We start from the raw sequence: 16,507 nt of genomic DNA on the forward strand, positions 1-16,507 counted from the left end.
GCCCCAATTACAACTGGAACAGAGCTCCTGATCCCTGTTTGTGTATTTCTTCGGTCAGGTTTTCGTGCGTACTATGCTTCTTTGTACTTATCTGAGCTGAAATCGCTAACTACAGAGATTAAACCAACGTCGAGTTAAACATTATGCATTACTTAACGTGAGAAATCGCCCTGACCCCATACGTGTACGTGTACTACTGTGCAGGAAGTACGCATTCCACAATACCAAAGACCACTCGATATTTGTGACAGACTCTGCCACCAAAGGTTCTCCTATTTCCTGTGAGAGCTCTGAAGAACCTGTCTTCAAATCGGCCGTTGTCACCTAGTCTTATTTTCTTCAATCCTGGGAGTCCTCCCTTCCCAGCCTGAGAAACGCAGAGTCCCGTTCCAGTTGGGATGCAAGTAAGAAGTAACACAACATGATGTTTGATCGGAAATACATTAGGATTCGACATTCCAATCCTCGTCGCCCCAATACATGGCACTACATTTAGCCAATAGTCCGATTCCACAATTCTCTCAGATCTTCCAGCATCGCATCTGCCACGATAAAGTTGCGTCGAATCCTTTGCAATAGTTTAATGACAGCCTCTCGCTGCTGACGCTGCTTCGCACGTGCCCCAGCAACCCTCAGCGGAAACAAGAACAGCAACGGCGACAGACTAGACCCCTTCAAAGCCTCGATGACTGTCGCGACGATGGCGTCAAAGTGCTCTTCAATCCGACTTGCACTCAATATCGGCACCGCAACGCCCAGGCCCTGCCAGTGTGCCAGGTCATAATCGTAATTCCCTGACAGATAGATGCTGGTGGCTGAGTGATATGCAATTGACAGCAGCCTCTCGTCTGTTGATTCCGGAAGAAACGACGCGGTAAACTCCCAAGAATCAAGTGCTTCTCGCAAGCTGAAACCCTCAGTCGCCAACTCCAGGCCCTCGCTCAGATGGACGTCCGACGTTGCCTGAACTGGGAAGGCCTTGCGCGTGAATTCGACCGTCCTTAATATTCATGCATCAGTCTCTTACCTGCTAAAGTCTGGCGAAACTTACCGAACACGCAAATTAGAACTTAGCACTACTAACTTGAGAATCTCATCCAAATTGGTCGAGAGGCAGTTCGTCAGGCTAATCCATTCCGGATCTGCCAGGAAACTGGGCTGATTGAAAATGATTGACCTGCATGCTTCGAACGTGCGCGCCTGGACGAAGAACGTCCTCATCGTGCCCGACTTACACGCCGCAGGACCGCTGGCAACAAGGGCTTGTGCTTGTGCCGTGCCAAAGACCATGTGTTGAAGCCACTTTTGTCCCGAGGCGTCTTGCAGCAGCTATAGATACGGTCAGCACCTGTCCCGGACCAAGATTGACAATTCCCGAGTCTCACTCACCTCGAATAAGCCAAGAAAGAAAGTAGACCAGGCTATGGAGTCTCTCCGCGTCGGAGAAAAGTTGGAGACGGCACTGCGCAGTTCAAAAAGAGACTGCTGGTACGACCGCAAGGCGAATCCTAGGTTGTTGTTGTGTGCCATAGCGCCCAGAGAGTGGGCTTGCATGGCGCCGAGAGCGAGCATAGCATCGAACAGCGAGCGACTCGCGTGAGGGACCACATTGGCAGATGATTTTGTCAACCGTTGGATGTCAATAATGAAAGATGGCTCTCGTCCGGTGAAACTATTTGCTCGTACAAACATGTCAAAATAGAACAGATAACTGGTTGTGACATCTGGAATAGGCTTTTGAGGGCGCATTGCTGCCGAAGGCCGAAAGTCCTTGGGCGTGTGGATCTTCCCCCTCTCTAGCCTGATGACGGCACCCTTTCCTTCAGGAGGTGACGCTGCAAAGAGGCATTCGAGTCCCCGTTTCTGACATCTTGTGCAAGGACTAAAGCCGGAGCACTGGAAGCAGTCAGTGGATTAGAAAAAAAAAGCTGCGCAGGTAGCTTGTTGGCGATGCATAGGCCACCTACCTTGGAGTGACTTGTGGCGCACGCAACGCAGCGAGACCTCCGGGTCCGACGATCGAATGGACCTAGAGACATCAACCGCGAGAACAGCACCTGTTTAGGTAAATCTCTATCAAATGAATTTTCCGTATCAATGCTCTCCTCTGTAGATGGAAACAAGCCGTTTGTCTGGGAAGTAAGCCACGTTGAAGAGTGCCTGGCATGAAGTAGTCATTGGGAGCTACAGAGACATGCGTCTAGAAGTGGAGGGCTGTGTCGATACACCAAGCCTAAAATGGAAGCAATCGGGCGGCGCTAACAACGAACAGGGCGGAAATGGGTATTATTCGCCAATCACATCACAGAGATACCTTCAGCTGAAAGAGAGATTGAAGAGGTGAACGGTGAACCGCTTCTCAGTCGCTAGCAGGGGTCTTCTCAGCCCATCAAACTCCACTCCGCTTGCCCACTATGGGAAGCAATCGTGCGAAATGACATCCGTAAGGCATCGCGAGTTGGCAAGTATCGTGTATAAGATGATTCGAATTCGCGGTCCAAATTCGAAAGTTAATCAACAACTCGAACTCATCTCAAACATCGCCAAAAGCCCAGCAAAAATCGTTTCCTGAATCTCAAGCTTCACAACCATGTTCAACACTTACATCCTTTGGCTCCTGGCCTCATCTGCACAGGCTGTCCTCGTGGCGCCGCCAACCGGGCCTTATGCCGTCTCCATGTCTGTCCAGGGCCTCACCGACCACTCCCGGATGGACCCATACGCGCCCAGCAACAACTCACACGCCCGCCAAGTCATGATCTCGACCTTCCTTCCTGTCGACGAGGCCAAGACCCCGTGTTCTGGCCGGGAAAGGGTGCCATACATGACGCCGCTGGTCGCCCAGGCTTACGATCAGCTTGGGACTGATGTTGGTCTTCCCAACGGCACGTTTTCCTCCTTTGAGATGGAGTTTTGCAAGACAAAGAGTCGGGCTTGCCAACAAACCCGCTCCAAGTTTCCTCTGGTATTGTTCTCACCTGGGTGGGGCAATCCTCGATTGCTGTACGGCGCCATGGCACGGGAAGTTGCAAGTCGCGGCTTGGCGGTTGTTACCATCGATCATCCATACGACCCGTCATATGTCGAGTTTCCCGACGGCACCGTCTACACGGCAGTGAACCTGGACACCGATAATACAACACAGCTGGAATTCCTCACCAAGGTAGTGCATCCAAATTCGCGAATTCAGTCGAATAGATACTTATAATGAAATAGATCCGGGCTCAAGACACATCTTTCGTTCTTTCCCATCTCTCCACGACTCACGTCGTAGGCATCGACCTCGACCGCGCCATCATGTTCGGTCACTCCCTCGGCGGCGCCACCGCAGCCGCAGCGATGTTGACAGACCCTCGCATTCTGGGAGGTGTTGACCTCGACGGCAAGCTTCTGAGCCCCGTCCTCGAAGAAGGGCTGCACCGGCCCTTTGCACTTGTGGGAAGACCCAGGCACGCCGCCGAAGACCCCACTTGGGACCAGTTCTACAGTGTTCTGCGCGGCAAGAAGGCCGACTTGAGCGTCTCCGGAACCGTCCACGCAAGCTTCACGGACTTTCCGACTCTCATTGCCTCTCTGAACATCAGTCTGCCGGAGACAGCTAAGGCGCTGTTGCAGGCCGAGTTGGGAACTTTGGAGTTTGGAAGAGCGGCGGAGGTGGTTGCTGGAATCGTTGAGGCTTTCGCCGACTTGACCTACAATAACCACACCGGGTCGATGTTCATCGAAGGCGGCGATGCGTCTTACAGGGAGGTCGCTGTCTCAAGAGATAGTATGTAACAGTTGGACTTTGTCTTGACTCTATAACAAGTAAGTCGTTTGGATTGCTTGTCACTTCGCGAACCACAACAGTATCCAGACACTTCAGATGGCGAGTTTGTTTTCTTGTGTATCAATATAGATCATCTTTATTTGTATTTGCAAGGTAAACGTACTGTCTAGGTGTGCTGGCGATAAAATTCAATGCGGGAATTTCCAAACAAGTCTCGTTCGGTTGCGACCAAAAGTTTCCATCTAAAAACTGCTGACAGAAACCAAAAGATCAATGAAACAACAATGAGTAGTAAAACACGAGTTTCTGTGCCGCTTCTCGAGTGAAATATGCCGTAGACTGTTGAACGTATTTCCCGCAATGAGGTCGAGGGTTGCCTGTCGCCAACCACCGATGTCCCATCTACATGACGTTGGCAATGTTGTAGTCTGTGAGCTTGCCGAAGTCGTTGAATAGCTTAGCAGCGCTGAAATCGCACGCATCACCAGCCGCAAGGTGCTCTTTAACGTAAGCCTCCGACGATCCTTTTCCAGCCTTGACGAGTGCTTTCGCCACCTTGGCCAAGGTCTGCGTGCATGTTCCAAGTGCGCCGCGAGCAACACCCGTACGAAGATCGAAAGTCTCCGTCACAGCAATTTTGAAAACAGAGCAGGTGACCAAGCCAAGGGCGGGAAGACCTTCGACAACGACAGTTTCGGTAATCCAGTTGATAACAGGGTCGTTGCATTTGCACTGTCCGAGATCGTAACGGTAGCCCTCAGGGTCAGGGAAGTCTCCCTGGGGAGGTCCGGAGCCGATGCAAATGATGCTGAACACCTTCTGGTCCTGGGCCAGCTGCCGCGCCGGTGCGCAAAAGTCGGCGCACATGTTGGCGCCCCAGACGGCTTTGGCGGGTTTGTCCCTGCCAACATAAGCGCGGCAAAGTCCACGAGACTTGAGCTGAGCTGTATCCTGAGCGTACACGTCCCAGTTGTTTCCTGGAGCCGGGGGCGGAGCCGCACAAATGGTCAGCGCAGAGACAATGCTGGGAATGATAGTGACTGCGGCGAAGAACTTCATTTTTTTTGGAGGTACCGTGGATTGCAATAGGGTTTGTGTGCTGGCGTAGAGCGACGAGATAAGTAGAGAACAGCGAAAAGATAGGAGAGAAAGCTGAGTGAATGTGAAGAAATATGAAGACTGATGCCGATTCAAAAACCTGTTCGTGTTATGCGGGGAAGTAGACGCTTTTATATGCATGCGTCGTGGTGATGTCTCGTGAGATATAATCAGTAACGGGTTGTGTCAGGCGGATTGATGGACTCAGTGAGGCTGTTCAAATGTCCTCAGACATCACATCAGCTTACCTGCAGGATCACACTGCCTTCTTCTGACGATCCAGACGAGTTCCATGGTCTGAACGTAGGTACGATAAAGCGGTGGCTGATTGATAGTCTCCGGAGCTAAGCAGAGACCTAGTTAGCGCACCCTGCTCGCTCATGGCTCTCAGAGCTAGCTCATTCAAGCCTCAGATTTTAAAGGGTATCAATACAGCTTCTTCAAAAGCTGCAGCATGCTTCCAAAAATATTCAACTTCCCGTGAGCTTGTCAAACTATGCCCCCAGCGTTGCAAAAGCCTTGGAGCGTTGAGGAAACCATTAAAAATGGTTACATGGGATTGCCCTAAAAGACAACGAAATCCGGGGTAATCTATGACTTAGACACCCTAGAGAAAGTGTGTTTCTCCGTTTTTTTTCGGAATAGACTTAGAGAACTATACTAAGACCTGCGGTGCTGAGCCAAAAGTCTGTTCGTTACCTTTCTTCGTTGTTGCAAGTCATTCTTCGTTTTCCTCGGTACTAACCCCGGACGCCGGGTCCGCTCGGCTACGGAATCCCAACCGAATCTGGGCCCGTGCCCCCCCGTCACTCCTCTCCGCTCCGGTGGTGGCTGGGCCATGGCACTTGTTGGAATGTTGATGCACCCGGAATACGGATTCTGTTGACTTATCGCATTCATCCTGCCATTCGCTGTCCTGTCTTCGTTGCGGATCAAATGAGCACATCTGAGGACGCCGAAAACGCGACGCCGAAACGACAGTCCAGCGCTTCGTTTTGTCGCTTCGTCTGCGTCGCAAGCCAATCATAATAATATAAAAAGGACCGCCAACACAATCCAAGCAGTAACTGCAACTTCAGGTCATCGCTGTACAGATGAAATGCTGCACATCAGAAGCTGTGCGGCGTGTAAGCCGTGGGAATAAACCGTCAGTGTAGAATGGGTAATAAAGACGGTTACAAACAACCGTCAAAGAGGTGCTCAACTCTGAAAGACACAAAAGCAAAAGAAAATCTCCTCGACGGGGAATTGAACCCCGGTCCCCGGCGAATCGTGTTAATGACAAGCCGATATCCTCACCACTAGACTATCGAGGATAGTGGATAACCCGAATGAGTTGTGGATTGCTTCCCCAGCATGCGACTTGTACGACCCGCATCGTGGCCAACCGAGACCGAATTTCTTGGGCCAGACACCACCAAAGACCAAGGAGGTGTGGTTCGCGGCTCACTTACCATGTGGCTTATCCATCCGGACTCCATGGGCGGGTTTATCCACCAATATTACCTGATGCAAATTTCCAGGTCCTGCATTGTCACATCACCCGGGCAGTAGACGAGGCTTGGGACACCATGACGTGCCGTTTGATTAAAGAGGCGCTGTCACATTCTTGAAAATATCAAATTGCGACATGACATCTACCGTTGAAGAGACGGAGCCGGATCGACAGCGTGATGAATCTAGATGTAAGGTCTTCTTGGACCCTGATTTCTTCCTTTATGTTACGCTCTTGGCACATTCACAAATTGACGCAATCTAGGTCTTCTTGCGGCCGAATGACGAAGCATGGACTAGGCTGGTCTCTGGATCGACGGTGTTGAGTGCTCATCTTGTATGGCTCCCGGTGAAAGCGAAAATTTGCAGCTCGCTTGGTCGGACTGGAAATGCCGTGAGCCGCAAGCATGCTGAGCCACCCATGCCCAGTCGTCTACCCTGAAAATCACCAGCCTGGCCAAGCTCCCGGCTGTTGAATGAAAGGAGCTTTCCTGGCCGTTTGTGGTGAAAGCGTCGTTGGAGTGCCGCTTTGGGGCTAAGTACACTCCGAAAACGGCCGGGCAGACAAAATCTCCGGGCATGTCTCGATTTCGTCTGGCGTATTGCGAATGTCTCAGCCGTGAAGCTATAGCCATTGGCCACTGCCGCGGGACTCTAAGAGCGTCTGGCCCGTACGGGAGGGCGCCACGCCGCGGACCAAGAAATCTGCCTAGGACGATCACCGGCCGCTTCCAAGAACATGTGTTGAGGGCGTCAAACGGTATATATGATGGAGTCGGCAGTGGGCATTGATGGAGGAGGCTCACTCTCAATCGACACAAGCCCCCAAACACACCATGCATCCATCATTATCGATTTTTGTCGCCTTACTTGTCTCAGGCCTGGCCACTGCGCAACGGTCCGCGCGAGGCGTATATACGAAAGGAATGTGGATGGTCGACGGCAAATACGGTTTCCAGAAGAACTCATACTACGATTTCAGCAAGGCTACCTCTCTTCCCGCCGGCCTAAAAGCGAGCAACTACCCAGTTGACACATACTTCTATTCCCCCGCGAATGTGATTGTTGGCAATGGATACCTACAACTTTGGGTAAAAAACAAATCATTCCGATCGGCCGAAGTAACGACGACATCAAAAATCAAGTACGCATCTGTTCGGACAGTTGCTATTCTCTCTGAGCCGGCTGGAGTCTGCAACGGTAAGATTCAATCCTTCCAGCTTTTTCAAGCCGCATCCTGACAACGGCCTAGGAATGTTCTTCTACCAGTCAGATACTCAAGAGACAGACATTGAGTTTCTATCAAATGGCCAATCGAACAGCAACACTGATGCAGCCAGAACTGCCAAATCCAAATCTGGAACGCGTTACTTATGGCTTTCAAACCAAGCGGTGGATGGCAGTGGCCTGAAGACGACGGTCCCCGTCGCATTGCCAGCCAATCCGACGACTACTGAGCACGAGTACCGCTTGGATTGGGTGCCTGGTAAGACCATGTTCTACGTCGACGGGAAGTTGGTCTGGACTTCGACGAAGAACGTTCCATCAGTGGCTGGCACTTGGGTATTCAATAACTGGGCCGACGGCGATAAGTACTGGAGTGCGGGGCCGCCGTCCCAAGACGCGGTCTTCAGGATCAAGGAGATTGACATGTACTGGAATGCTGGCTGAGTGTATGGGTTTACTTTGGATGGGTTCGGATATCTTGCTTGGGCGGTTTTAATGATTAACGAGACATGACGATAGATAAAAGCTGCGCGTCGTCAAAATGTAATGCTAATAATTGTACTCAAGTCTGATGAGAAAGCAAGTTTCCGCGGAGCTTGACAATGCGGGAAACCAACAAACGATCTCTTAAAATTTATTTGGGGGCGATATTATACTTAAATAAGCTCCACTATGAGGCAAACGATCGAGCTGCTGGAGAGTATATCTATTGAGACCTCGTGTCTGCATTGCACAACGAAGACACTTCAACACATCAAGCTCCGGGTCCCCAAGGCACAAACTGAATCTTGCAGCACAAATCTTGTGGACGGGATGTCAGGACTTGGTCATCCATCTCCATGCTTGAACGCATATCCGTGGCCGGTCTGGTACGATACTTGGAATAGACTGCGCTCAAGCAAGCTCTCATCTCGGCCACAGCAAGACTACAAAACGTACACCATGTCAGCAATCTGTATCGTTCTCGCTTATGCTCATCTGAAAGCTGAAAGATTTGAAATAGTCAAACTTACTGTCGACCTATGCAGGTCCGCGGGCCAAGCCCAAAGGCGAAGAATAGCCGTTGTCGATCAGTCTTACCTTCGGGATCCAGCCATCTCTCGGGAATTAACTCGTCTGCGTTCGGGAATGTGCTCTCATCCAAACGGTGCATGCTATAAGAGTTACACTCCACAATAGTATTCTTGGGGATAAAGTATCCATCGACGAAAGCGCCTTCTTTTGGCGCATAGCGTGGAAGAGGTAGCGTCCCCGGGGCGAACAGACGCAGGCCTTCCTGGATGACGGCGTTGAGGTATGGCAGACCTTCAAGAGATCCTCCAACACCTGCTTCAGCAAGCTCGTGGTGAAGTCTTCCGACTTTGTTCTGATGTTTGGGTTGAGACAATTCCCACATGAGCCAGCACAGAGTATCGCCTGTGGTCTCGATTCCGGCGCCAATGTGATCGAGACACTCAGCTTCAGCCAGAGGCCTGCTGATTTGGCTTGACTCTAGAAGCTTTCTTGCGACGGTGAAATCAGAATGATCTCCGGTTTCCAATGAGCTTTGCACAAATTTCCGCACCATACTACTTCCCCGTTCCAGGTCCGGAAACTTGGGAAACAGGGCTGCCCAAAGTGGCGCCAGTAGCGGGAGGTAATGGGTTGAAAATGTTACTACAGAACATGTTAGTGACTAGAACATATCGCAAAATGCACCCTGGCTCAAATAAGCGTTGGTTGGATATACCTTCACGGGTATTGGAGTAAGACAGCAGCTGGACCATCTGCTTGTCGCCAGGATCGACTAGGGAGTCTGTTCTGTGAGGATGAAATAACATTCCAGTCACACAATCAAGAGCGTATGCATGCAAGTAGAACTACAGATAGTCAGCAGGCAGATCAAGCAGGTGACCTCAGGAAACCCACATAGATGTCCACTGTGTCTGATGCCGCACACACCGCCACAAAGGTTTTGGCTCGCTCATCTATCATCTCGGTAATTTGAGGCCGAAGAACCGATGAGTTTGAGTACCGATCAGCGAGATGACGCCGTATGGCGCTGTGCTACAATCGGTCAAGTTAGCTATAGAGCACGTTGTCTCCGGCCCAACAGAGATCTTCATACGCTGTCATGATCAAGGGCAGTGAACAGGTTGCTTTAGAAGTCAGATCATGAATGGACAAGAGGAACCCCCGCGGTTGGCACTCACATGTGACCGTCTTGCTCGAACAGAGAGTACAACTCCGTCTTTCGGAAATCTTTATTTCCAGTGCTGTAAATTTGTTTTGCTGCAGTGTAGCTTGCGAAAGAAACTTCGTTTGATGCGATTTGAACCACAGGGCCGTACCGAAGATGAAGATTGTGGATCCACCTTCTCTTATGACCGAATAGTTCATGGTATTTGACGAATATGCCGGTGAATTTCAGGTGCCAGGGGCCTGGAATCTTGATTGTCGCTTGGAGACGGAGACTCCAGATCCATAGCACGACGACCAAGGTACATGCGATGAGCATGATCTGGTCCTGAGAAACCGCGATAAGTTGCAGGGTCATCAGGCCCTGCGGCATAGTGTTTGCTGTGATGACGGAATAAATTTGATGATGTAGACCTCAGATCCAAAGGAAAGGTTCGAGCAGTCCAAAAAAGAGGCTTTTAAGGAGATGAGGACCGTTCTGATTGCTGCTATCTGCTGTGTAGCTAGCCAAATCTTCGTCGCTGTCACTAAGTGCTATCTGCGTACCTGTGAGAACTTGAGAGCGGGCACCGCGGGATGTGAGATGGAATCCGAGAGCACCGACCCCCGCACCTTCGACCAGAAGAAAACGTATGCGATTTTCTTATCTTAGTTCCAAGAGAAGATACGTGGATAGAAGATGGCGCTCATAGATTGACTGTTCGGCATGAGTCGTAATTCGGTTCAATTTGCCGTGATGGAGCACACTGGCGGAGAAAGATGGAGCACGTCCAGTCCGTTTTAGGCAACTTTTCCGCCGCAGTATCGATGCATCCTCGTGCTGGGACCGTGTGACAGTGGCGACCATTGAAAAGAGGCAGCTTTTCCGCAAGTGAGACGATTATGATATCAGCTGTCTTGAGATTTTTAGTTTGTGCCAATCAAGTCGTGCGTTTTTGAGTCGAGACCGTGATGTGGGAAATTGTCCTTAAATACAATGGCTGCTGTGGACTTTCGCGCCACTCGCAAGCCCCCTTTCCGAGATGACGGCATTCTCAACGCGGCAAACATCTGCGCGTCTCCGAAGCCACCTACAGTCGTAATTCAAGTTTATCAAAGTTTTGGCCGTCGGCTGAGGTAACATTACGTTTCACCGTCTACATATTACTATTTCGCAACAAAGGGACGCTGAGTGCGGTTTACGAGATGCTGGTGGTAAACTTTCCCGCTTAGGACTTACGACATTTGCATCTGAGGCCCTCTTGATCAAATGAGGCCAGTTTGAGAAGGGACATTATTGGGTGCAGATATCTTGGCCTCGTTTTCAATACAACATTTACCCATCACCTCAATTTGTTTCTTTCCGGCGAATGCAGTAGAGAAGTGTGTCAATCATGCCGAACAGCGTGGCAACAACGAAACTCTCCCTCTCACTGCCGGCGTCTGGCCGTGCACTAGATGAGGTTAACAAGCGCTACAGCGTTGGAGGGATCAACTCCTTGCCAGTGTACCTAGTCTCTGGGCAAGGTTCTCGACTTCGTGTAAGATTTTCCCCAGACCTAAGGGCCCTTGCTCTTGATACTGACTTCAGCTCAAGGATTCTGATGGGCGGGAGCTAATTGACTTCATCTGTGGATTTAGTGCCAGCAACCTTGGGCAATGCCACCCAAGGCTTTTGGGAGCGCAAGTAAACTCAGCTAAGAAAAGTGAACACCATACTTTAGCTACGTTCCTGATCATCTTATGCTGACTTGCACTTAGTCACACTCGCCAACACTGCTGGCCAAGCGGAGGGATGGCCCCATCTAGCCAAACGCTTATGTGATAAGTTTGGCTATCAAAAAGTGTTGGCCATCAAAAAGTGTTGGCCATGAAATCCAGCTCCGAAGCTACAGATGCGGCTTGCAGGTTGGCGCGCGGATGGGGAGTTGACATCAAGCAGATCGACCCGAAAAAGGTCCTTGTACTCGGAACTTCAGATAACTACCATGATACACTTTCCGGGGTGTGGCCTCTCATGGAGCCGGAGGCTGGTTGGGGAGGTAGGCCATTACATCATATCAGCGCTTCACCGTATAATTGTAATAACGTGCAGATCAGAATTCGCGACATTCAGCAAGAACATGACGAACATCAATCCCCAAACAGGCAAGGTTCTTAGCTACCTTCACGTTGAAGACTATGCAGAGATATTTGAGCAGATGCATCAACGCATCGCTGCAGTCATCATGGAGCCACTTCATGAACTTGCCAGGTGAGTCATCTTCCACACATATACTTAACACACGTTCGATCAGTTTGACTCACAGTCCCAAGGTCTATGGAGGAAGAGATTGAATTTTGCATTGGCGTTCGAAAGCTGTGCAAGCAGTACAACATCCTCTTCATCGCAGACGAAGTTCGTGTGGGTTCCTGCAAGACCGGCAGGTTCTTGAGCTCTGACTGGATGGGACCTGAGCACAAACCGGACATGGTGACCATGGGAAAGTCCATCTCTGGAGGCGTGTGGCCAACCTCATTTGTGTTCGGCCCAGATGAAGTCATGAACAAAATGAAGCCATACCAATCGGTCAGCACTTTTTCAATGTCTTCGATGGCTGTCACAGCTGTGACCACTGCATTGCAGGTTTTCTTCCATTGCAGGTTTACGAAGAAGAAAACCTGCAACGGCGGGCCCGAGATATTCACGCCAAATGGGTCTCGGAGAAATCGACATGGAATTCCCGTGGCTGCGGTATTGTCCAGCTTTCGGCGCTGACTTCAACATTTTGCTTGACACTGAGTACGAAACTCGACCTGAGGAAATCACTCCTCGGCGGTTTTCATTGCTGTGCGCCAGCAAAGGCCTCCTTGGCTTCCCCGGTCCCAATGGTCGCATTCGCCTGGGCGTTGCTTTGACCATCCCTGACGCTGATCTCCTCCAAGGTTTCAAAATTCTGAGAGAGGCTTTGGGAGAGTTGCCATGTTATGATTATATCGAAGGTTCCGAAGAGACCGAGGGTGCCTTTTGAATTGCGACGGGGTTTTTTGAGACAGGAATTCATTATATTATTTTACAACTCATATGAGATGAGGAGACCGAATCCCACACTGTATGTATCCGTGGTCTATGACCGTAATTTGCAAAGTGTTTCACAATTTCATAAATTTATTACGCAAGCCATCATTTAGTTTGTAGAAATAGTAAAGCTGCGAGTTGCCCAGATCTTGGACTCAAGTAGATGCGGCATTCGGACCGGGGCGTGTTACCTAAGCTTATCTAGGAACCTTGGCCTTCCGGGCCGAGATAAACTTCTTTCCTCTGATTGTAGCCCCAACAGCCAACGGAGTCGCAGTCTTTTCTTCAGCAACCTCTCCCCGGACCACGCCTGAAAGTGCCATAATTCGTCATTTTTCGCATTCCGTTCATCAATTATGCCAACTAGGCATAGCAAACGGACCAGAGGGGCATGTGTGCAGTGCGTTCGGAAGAAGCGAAGGGTACGTTTCACCTGGCGGAATGATCCGTCACTGGGCGATGACACAGTCATTATCTATGCGTCAAAACCAGAGCTAATGTAAAAATTGTCTAGTGCGATAAAAAGCGCCCCAAATGTTCACAGTGCTTGAAATCTCAACTAGCTTGTGACCTGGAAGTGTTCAAGATATGGACACCCGGAGAGCCTGAGGACCAGGAACCAAGCACGCGAACACATGCTACCAGCGACGGAAGATTCGAGAGCCTCAGCCCAAATTCTGGCTTCACAGCCCGTCCTTCGTCTAGGGCCCTTCCGGTGGCTGGTTACGATGAAGCTTCAACTGGTGATCTCGCCGGCGATCTCTGGCTTCCGACTCCCCACACAGGCGGCAGTGGGATTCTGGGCCGCAGCTTTCCTGGCATTCAGGACGTCGACACCGACGATCATCACTCTGAGGCATTCTTCACAGACGACAATGCTGTTCCGAGTGCGGAATCAAATAGAGAGCTGACTTCAAACAACGAATTAGTTTCCGTCTTCGACGACATACAATTGGAGCCACAGCTCTTGGAGTCTCCAACCTTCACCCAAGCCTTGGACTCCGTCCCAAATGATCTTGAAACCAATTCAGGCTTGGGTTCTTATAACGCCATAGCTGGGGCCCACCAGGAATCTTTCCAAATGTCATTATCAATGACTCACTGTCCGATGCCTTGGCCCCCGGATATGCTCTCATCGCCTGAGAGGCGTTTCCTCTGGCAGTATTTCCTGCACATCACAAAGGATGGATTTCTGTGCCTCGACGAGCAAAATCTATCTAGGTTCCAAGGATCTCAAGACCCATTTATAGCCATTATCCCACGAATGGCGATTTCGAACGAAAGTTTACGGTCTGCGATCTTCTGTTTTGATGCGTTTCAGTACAACACCAACAGAAGTGGCGACGAGTTCCACCAACTCGTTAGGGATTGCTCAAGAAGAGCTTCTGTTGCCCTGAAATCCGAACTGCCATCAATTGGGGCACAAAGCTGGTCTCCGTTCTCAATCGTTGCATGCGGAATATTCCTACATCACTTTGGTCAGGATGACTCCGAAGAATATTTACATTACGCAAGCACACTTGCTGTCGGCTATTTTAGACGCCCACAATCCTCCTCACATCTTCTCGCACCGTTCATCCAGCTGATACTCTCCATGCTACGATGGAGTATTATATCTACCGTGTGCTCATTTCAAATTTCTCGGAAACCGGTGAGCGATAAGATCTACCGTGGTTTGGAGATGCGAAGAGAAGAGGTTGAGCACAACTATCTACCTTCCTTCCGTGACTGGACAAACCACCCAATATACGCATTCTCTCCTCGTCTAGTCAACCCCCTTCTTCGCCTGGCTAGGCTTCTCGACATTCAGAAGTCTCGCTCGACCGTTAATAATTACATATCGGATGCATCAATGGGAATGGAAATGATAAAGCTAGAAGAAGAACTTCTTACCGCTAGAGAAGCTGATCTGGATCTTTCCAAAACAGGCACCACAGACCCCAAGGAACTGCGGTCTCTGAACGAGGCCATGCACGCAGCAGCATTCCTACTCTTCTATGCGCGCCTTAAAGGCATGCCATTTACAGCTCCTCTGGTACGCAAGAAGGTGCAGGTTATCGTGTCCGAAATTGGGAAGATTCCTGTCACATCTCGTGTTTCCCATGCCGTTTTGTTTCCACTTTTCATTGCAGGCTGCGAAGCAGTCGAAGGTGAAGGGAGGAGAAGAATTCTTGAACGGCTACGTACACCAAGGGGTCTTACGTACAATCGAAAGGACGTATGCCTCTCGTTGGAGCATGTGTGGCAAGTACGAGACCTTGACCCAGGAAGCAGGTGGCCCGACTGGTTCTACAAATGTGAGTGGACCGAACCGTGGTTGAGTCAAGATACTAACGACAATGCAATAGTGGAATCGGACTTTTGCATCGATTCCTTATTCTAGGATAAATGGACAGAGAGAAAGCCTACAAAAGCATTGTAATTTTATGTCACTTTTAAATGCTTCGCACTGAGCAATTCAACAGGAAAGGAGGTTGCCTTCGCTTCTTAAACCTGTCACTGTGCAAGTGAAGCTTATGAGGTCGTTGAACAAGCTGTCAGTAATGGTCCATTCCGACCAATTTTCACATAAATAGAGTACATCATTCACAAGTAACAAGTTACAACTATCGGAACACATTGTTAAGTGTATTGTTCAGCGCAAAAGCCTTCTTACAGGCATCTGCATCTTGCTTCTGGTTCGAACACTCTTATTCTAGCGTTGTACAGTCCAGACAGAATGACAATAGTGTAATCAAACAGCAAGGGTTGATCTACGAATAAGTCAAAGCACCCACTTTCCGGCCACCCCTGCATTCCGGCCACCCAAAAATAATGCCATCACAACAACCACCACTTTATTAATCAACTATCGACTGGGCATCGCTGCTACTATTATACAGCTTTCGGCCTCACTAGGGTAATCAGAGGCGCTGGATTCATCTGTATTATCGACGACATCGCCAGCCTCAATCTGGGCCCGCCGTACGTCGCTGATGGTTGCGAACGTCGTATTTGGGTCGATATGAACAGCCTTCCTCTTCCTAGTGATGCTGTTGTTGACTTGGGCCTGGAGAAGCTGTATTTGATGCTGGGCGGTAGCCAACTCCATGGACTGCTCTTGGAAGCCTTTCTTCACCTTTCTGAAGAGCTGGCGTTATGTGGCGATACTTTGTTCCAGTTGACTATACAGATTTAGTTGGTCCCTAAGGTCCTTCATCTTCCTTGGCGTGGACCACTTAACAGCAGAGGAAGCAGATACCTATTCCTCGTTATCCTGGACTTTCTGGGCATCAAAGGCACCCTTAGTCTTCTTGTTGAGTGGTGTTGACGGTGCTAGTGATGCTAATAATGCCTTAGGTAGTAGTAGGGAGCTTATAAGTGGCTTTGCAGCAGAAACAGGCCATAACCCAGTGTATTTCCAGCCACTCTTTATATTGCTTTCTGTCAGACCAGCAAGCTGAGCCTTCTGATAGCATGATATGAAGTTCCTCTTGCCGATAATAGTTGAATCGTTCCACTGGGTGAGGTAACCAAGCTCCTTACGATAGGCTGCCTTCACAGGGCTGAAGACTGCCTGATCAAGTGGCTGGAGCATATGGGAGGTATGTGGCGGTAGGAATAATAGATAGACGTTGTTGGTATAGCATTCCCACATAAAATCCATTGTCGTATGGCTCCTATGTCTATCTAGGATAAGCAGTCTGGCCTGATCAGGTTGAGAG

General features: G+C 49.9%; 5 protein-coding genes across 5 annotated transcripts; 2 read left to right on the forward strand and 3 right to left on the reverse strand.

Moving 5' to 3' along the window:
• Positions 1-492: 492 nt before the first annotated feature.
• Positions 493-1,749, reverse strand: CGCA056_v013507 (uncharacterized protein; the record flags this gene model as incomplete). Its single annotated transcript, XM_037328751.1, has 3 exons — positions 493-1,000; positions 1,085-1,329; positions 1,390-1,749. 3 exons carry the CDS (start codon positions 1,747-1,749, stop codon positions 493-495), a joined length of 1,113 nt encoding a protein of 370 aa, XP_037173593.1.
• An 841-nt stretch (positions 1,750-2,590) lies between these two features.
• Positions 2,591-3,777, forward strand: CGCA056_v013508 (putative 1-alkyl-2-acetylglycerophosphocholine esterase; the record flags this gene model as incomplete). The annotated part of the gene is made up of 2 exons (XM_037328752.1): positions 2,591-3,163; positions 3,217-3,777. The coding sequence occupies 2 exons, from the start codon at positions 2,591-2,593 to the stop codon at positions 3,775-3,777; spliced, it is 1,134 nt and encodes a 377-aa protein (XP_037173446.1).
• A 394-nt stretch (positions 3,778-4,171) lies between these two features.
• CGCA056_v013509 (uncharacterized protein) lies at positions 4,172-4,828 on the reverse strand (the record flags this gene model as incomplete). Its single annotated transcript, XM_037328753.1, has 1 exon — positions 4,172-4,828. The coding sequence occupies one exon, from the start codon at positions 4,826-4,828 to the stop codon at positions 4,172-4,174; it is 657 nt and encodes a 218-aa protein (XP_037173448.1).
• Positions 4,829-7,287: 2,459 nt separating this feature from the next.
• Positions 7,288-8,032, forward strand: CGCA056_v013510 (uncharacterized protein; the record flags this gene model as incomplete). Its single annotated transcript, XM_037328754.1, has 2 exons — positions 7,288-7,561; positions 7,614-8,032. 2 exons carry the CDS (start codon positions 7,288-7,290, stop codon positions 8,030-8,032), a joined length of 693 nt encoding a protein of 230 aa, XP_037173560.1.
• A 524-nt stretch (positions 8,033-8,556) lies between these two features.
• stcB-1 (putative sterigmatocystin biosynthesis P450 monooxygenase STCB) lies at positions 8,557-10,139 on the reverse strand (the record flags this gene model as incomplete). Its single annotated transcript, XM_037328755.1, has 6 exons — positions 8,557-8,561; positions 8,669-9,244; positions 9,318-9,447; positions 9,497-9,634; positions 9,696-9,726; positions 9,781-10,139. 6 exons carry the CDS (start codon positions 10,137-10,139, stop codon positions 8,557-8,559), a joined length of 1,239 nt encoding a protein of 412 aa, XP_037173008.1.
• Between the last annotated feature and the right edge of the window lie 6,368 nt (positions 10,140-16,507).

Source organism: Colletotrichum aenigma (assembly GCF_013390185.1).
Source record: "Colletotrichum aenigma strain Cg56 chromosome Unknown KSG_Cg56_contig09, whole genome shotgun sequence".
NCBI classification, from domain to species: Eukaryota; Fungi; Ascomycota; class Sordariomycetes; order Glomerellales; family Glomerellaceae; genus Colletotrichum; species Colletotrichum aenigma.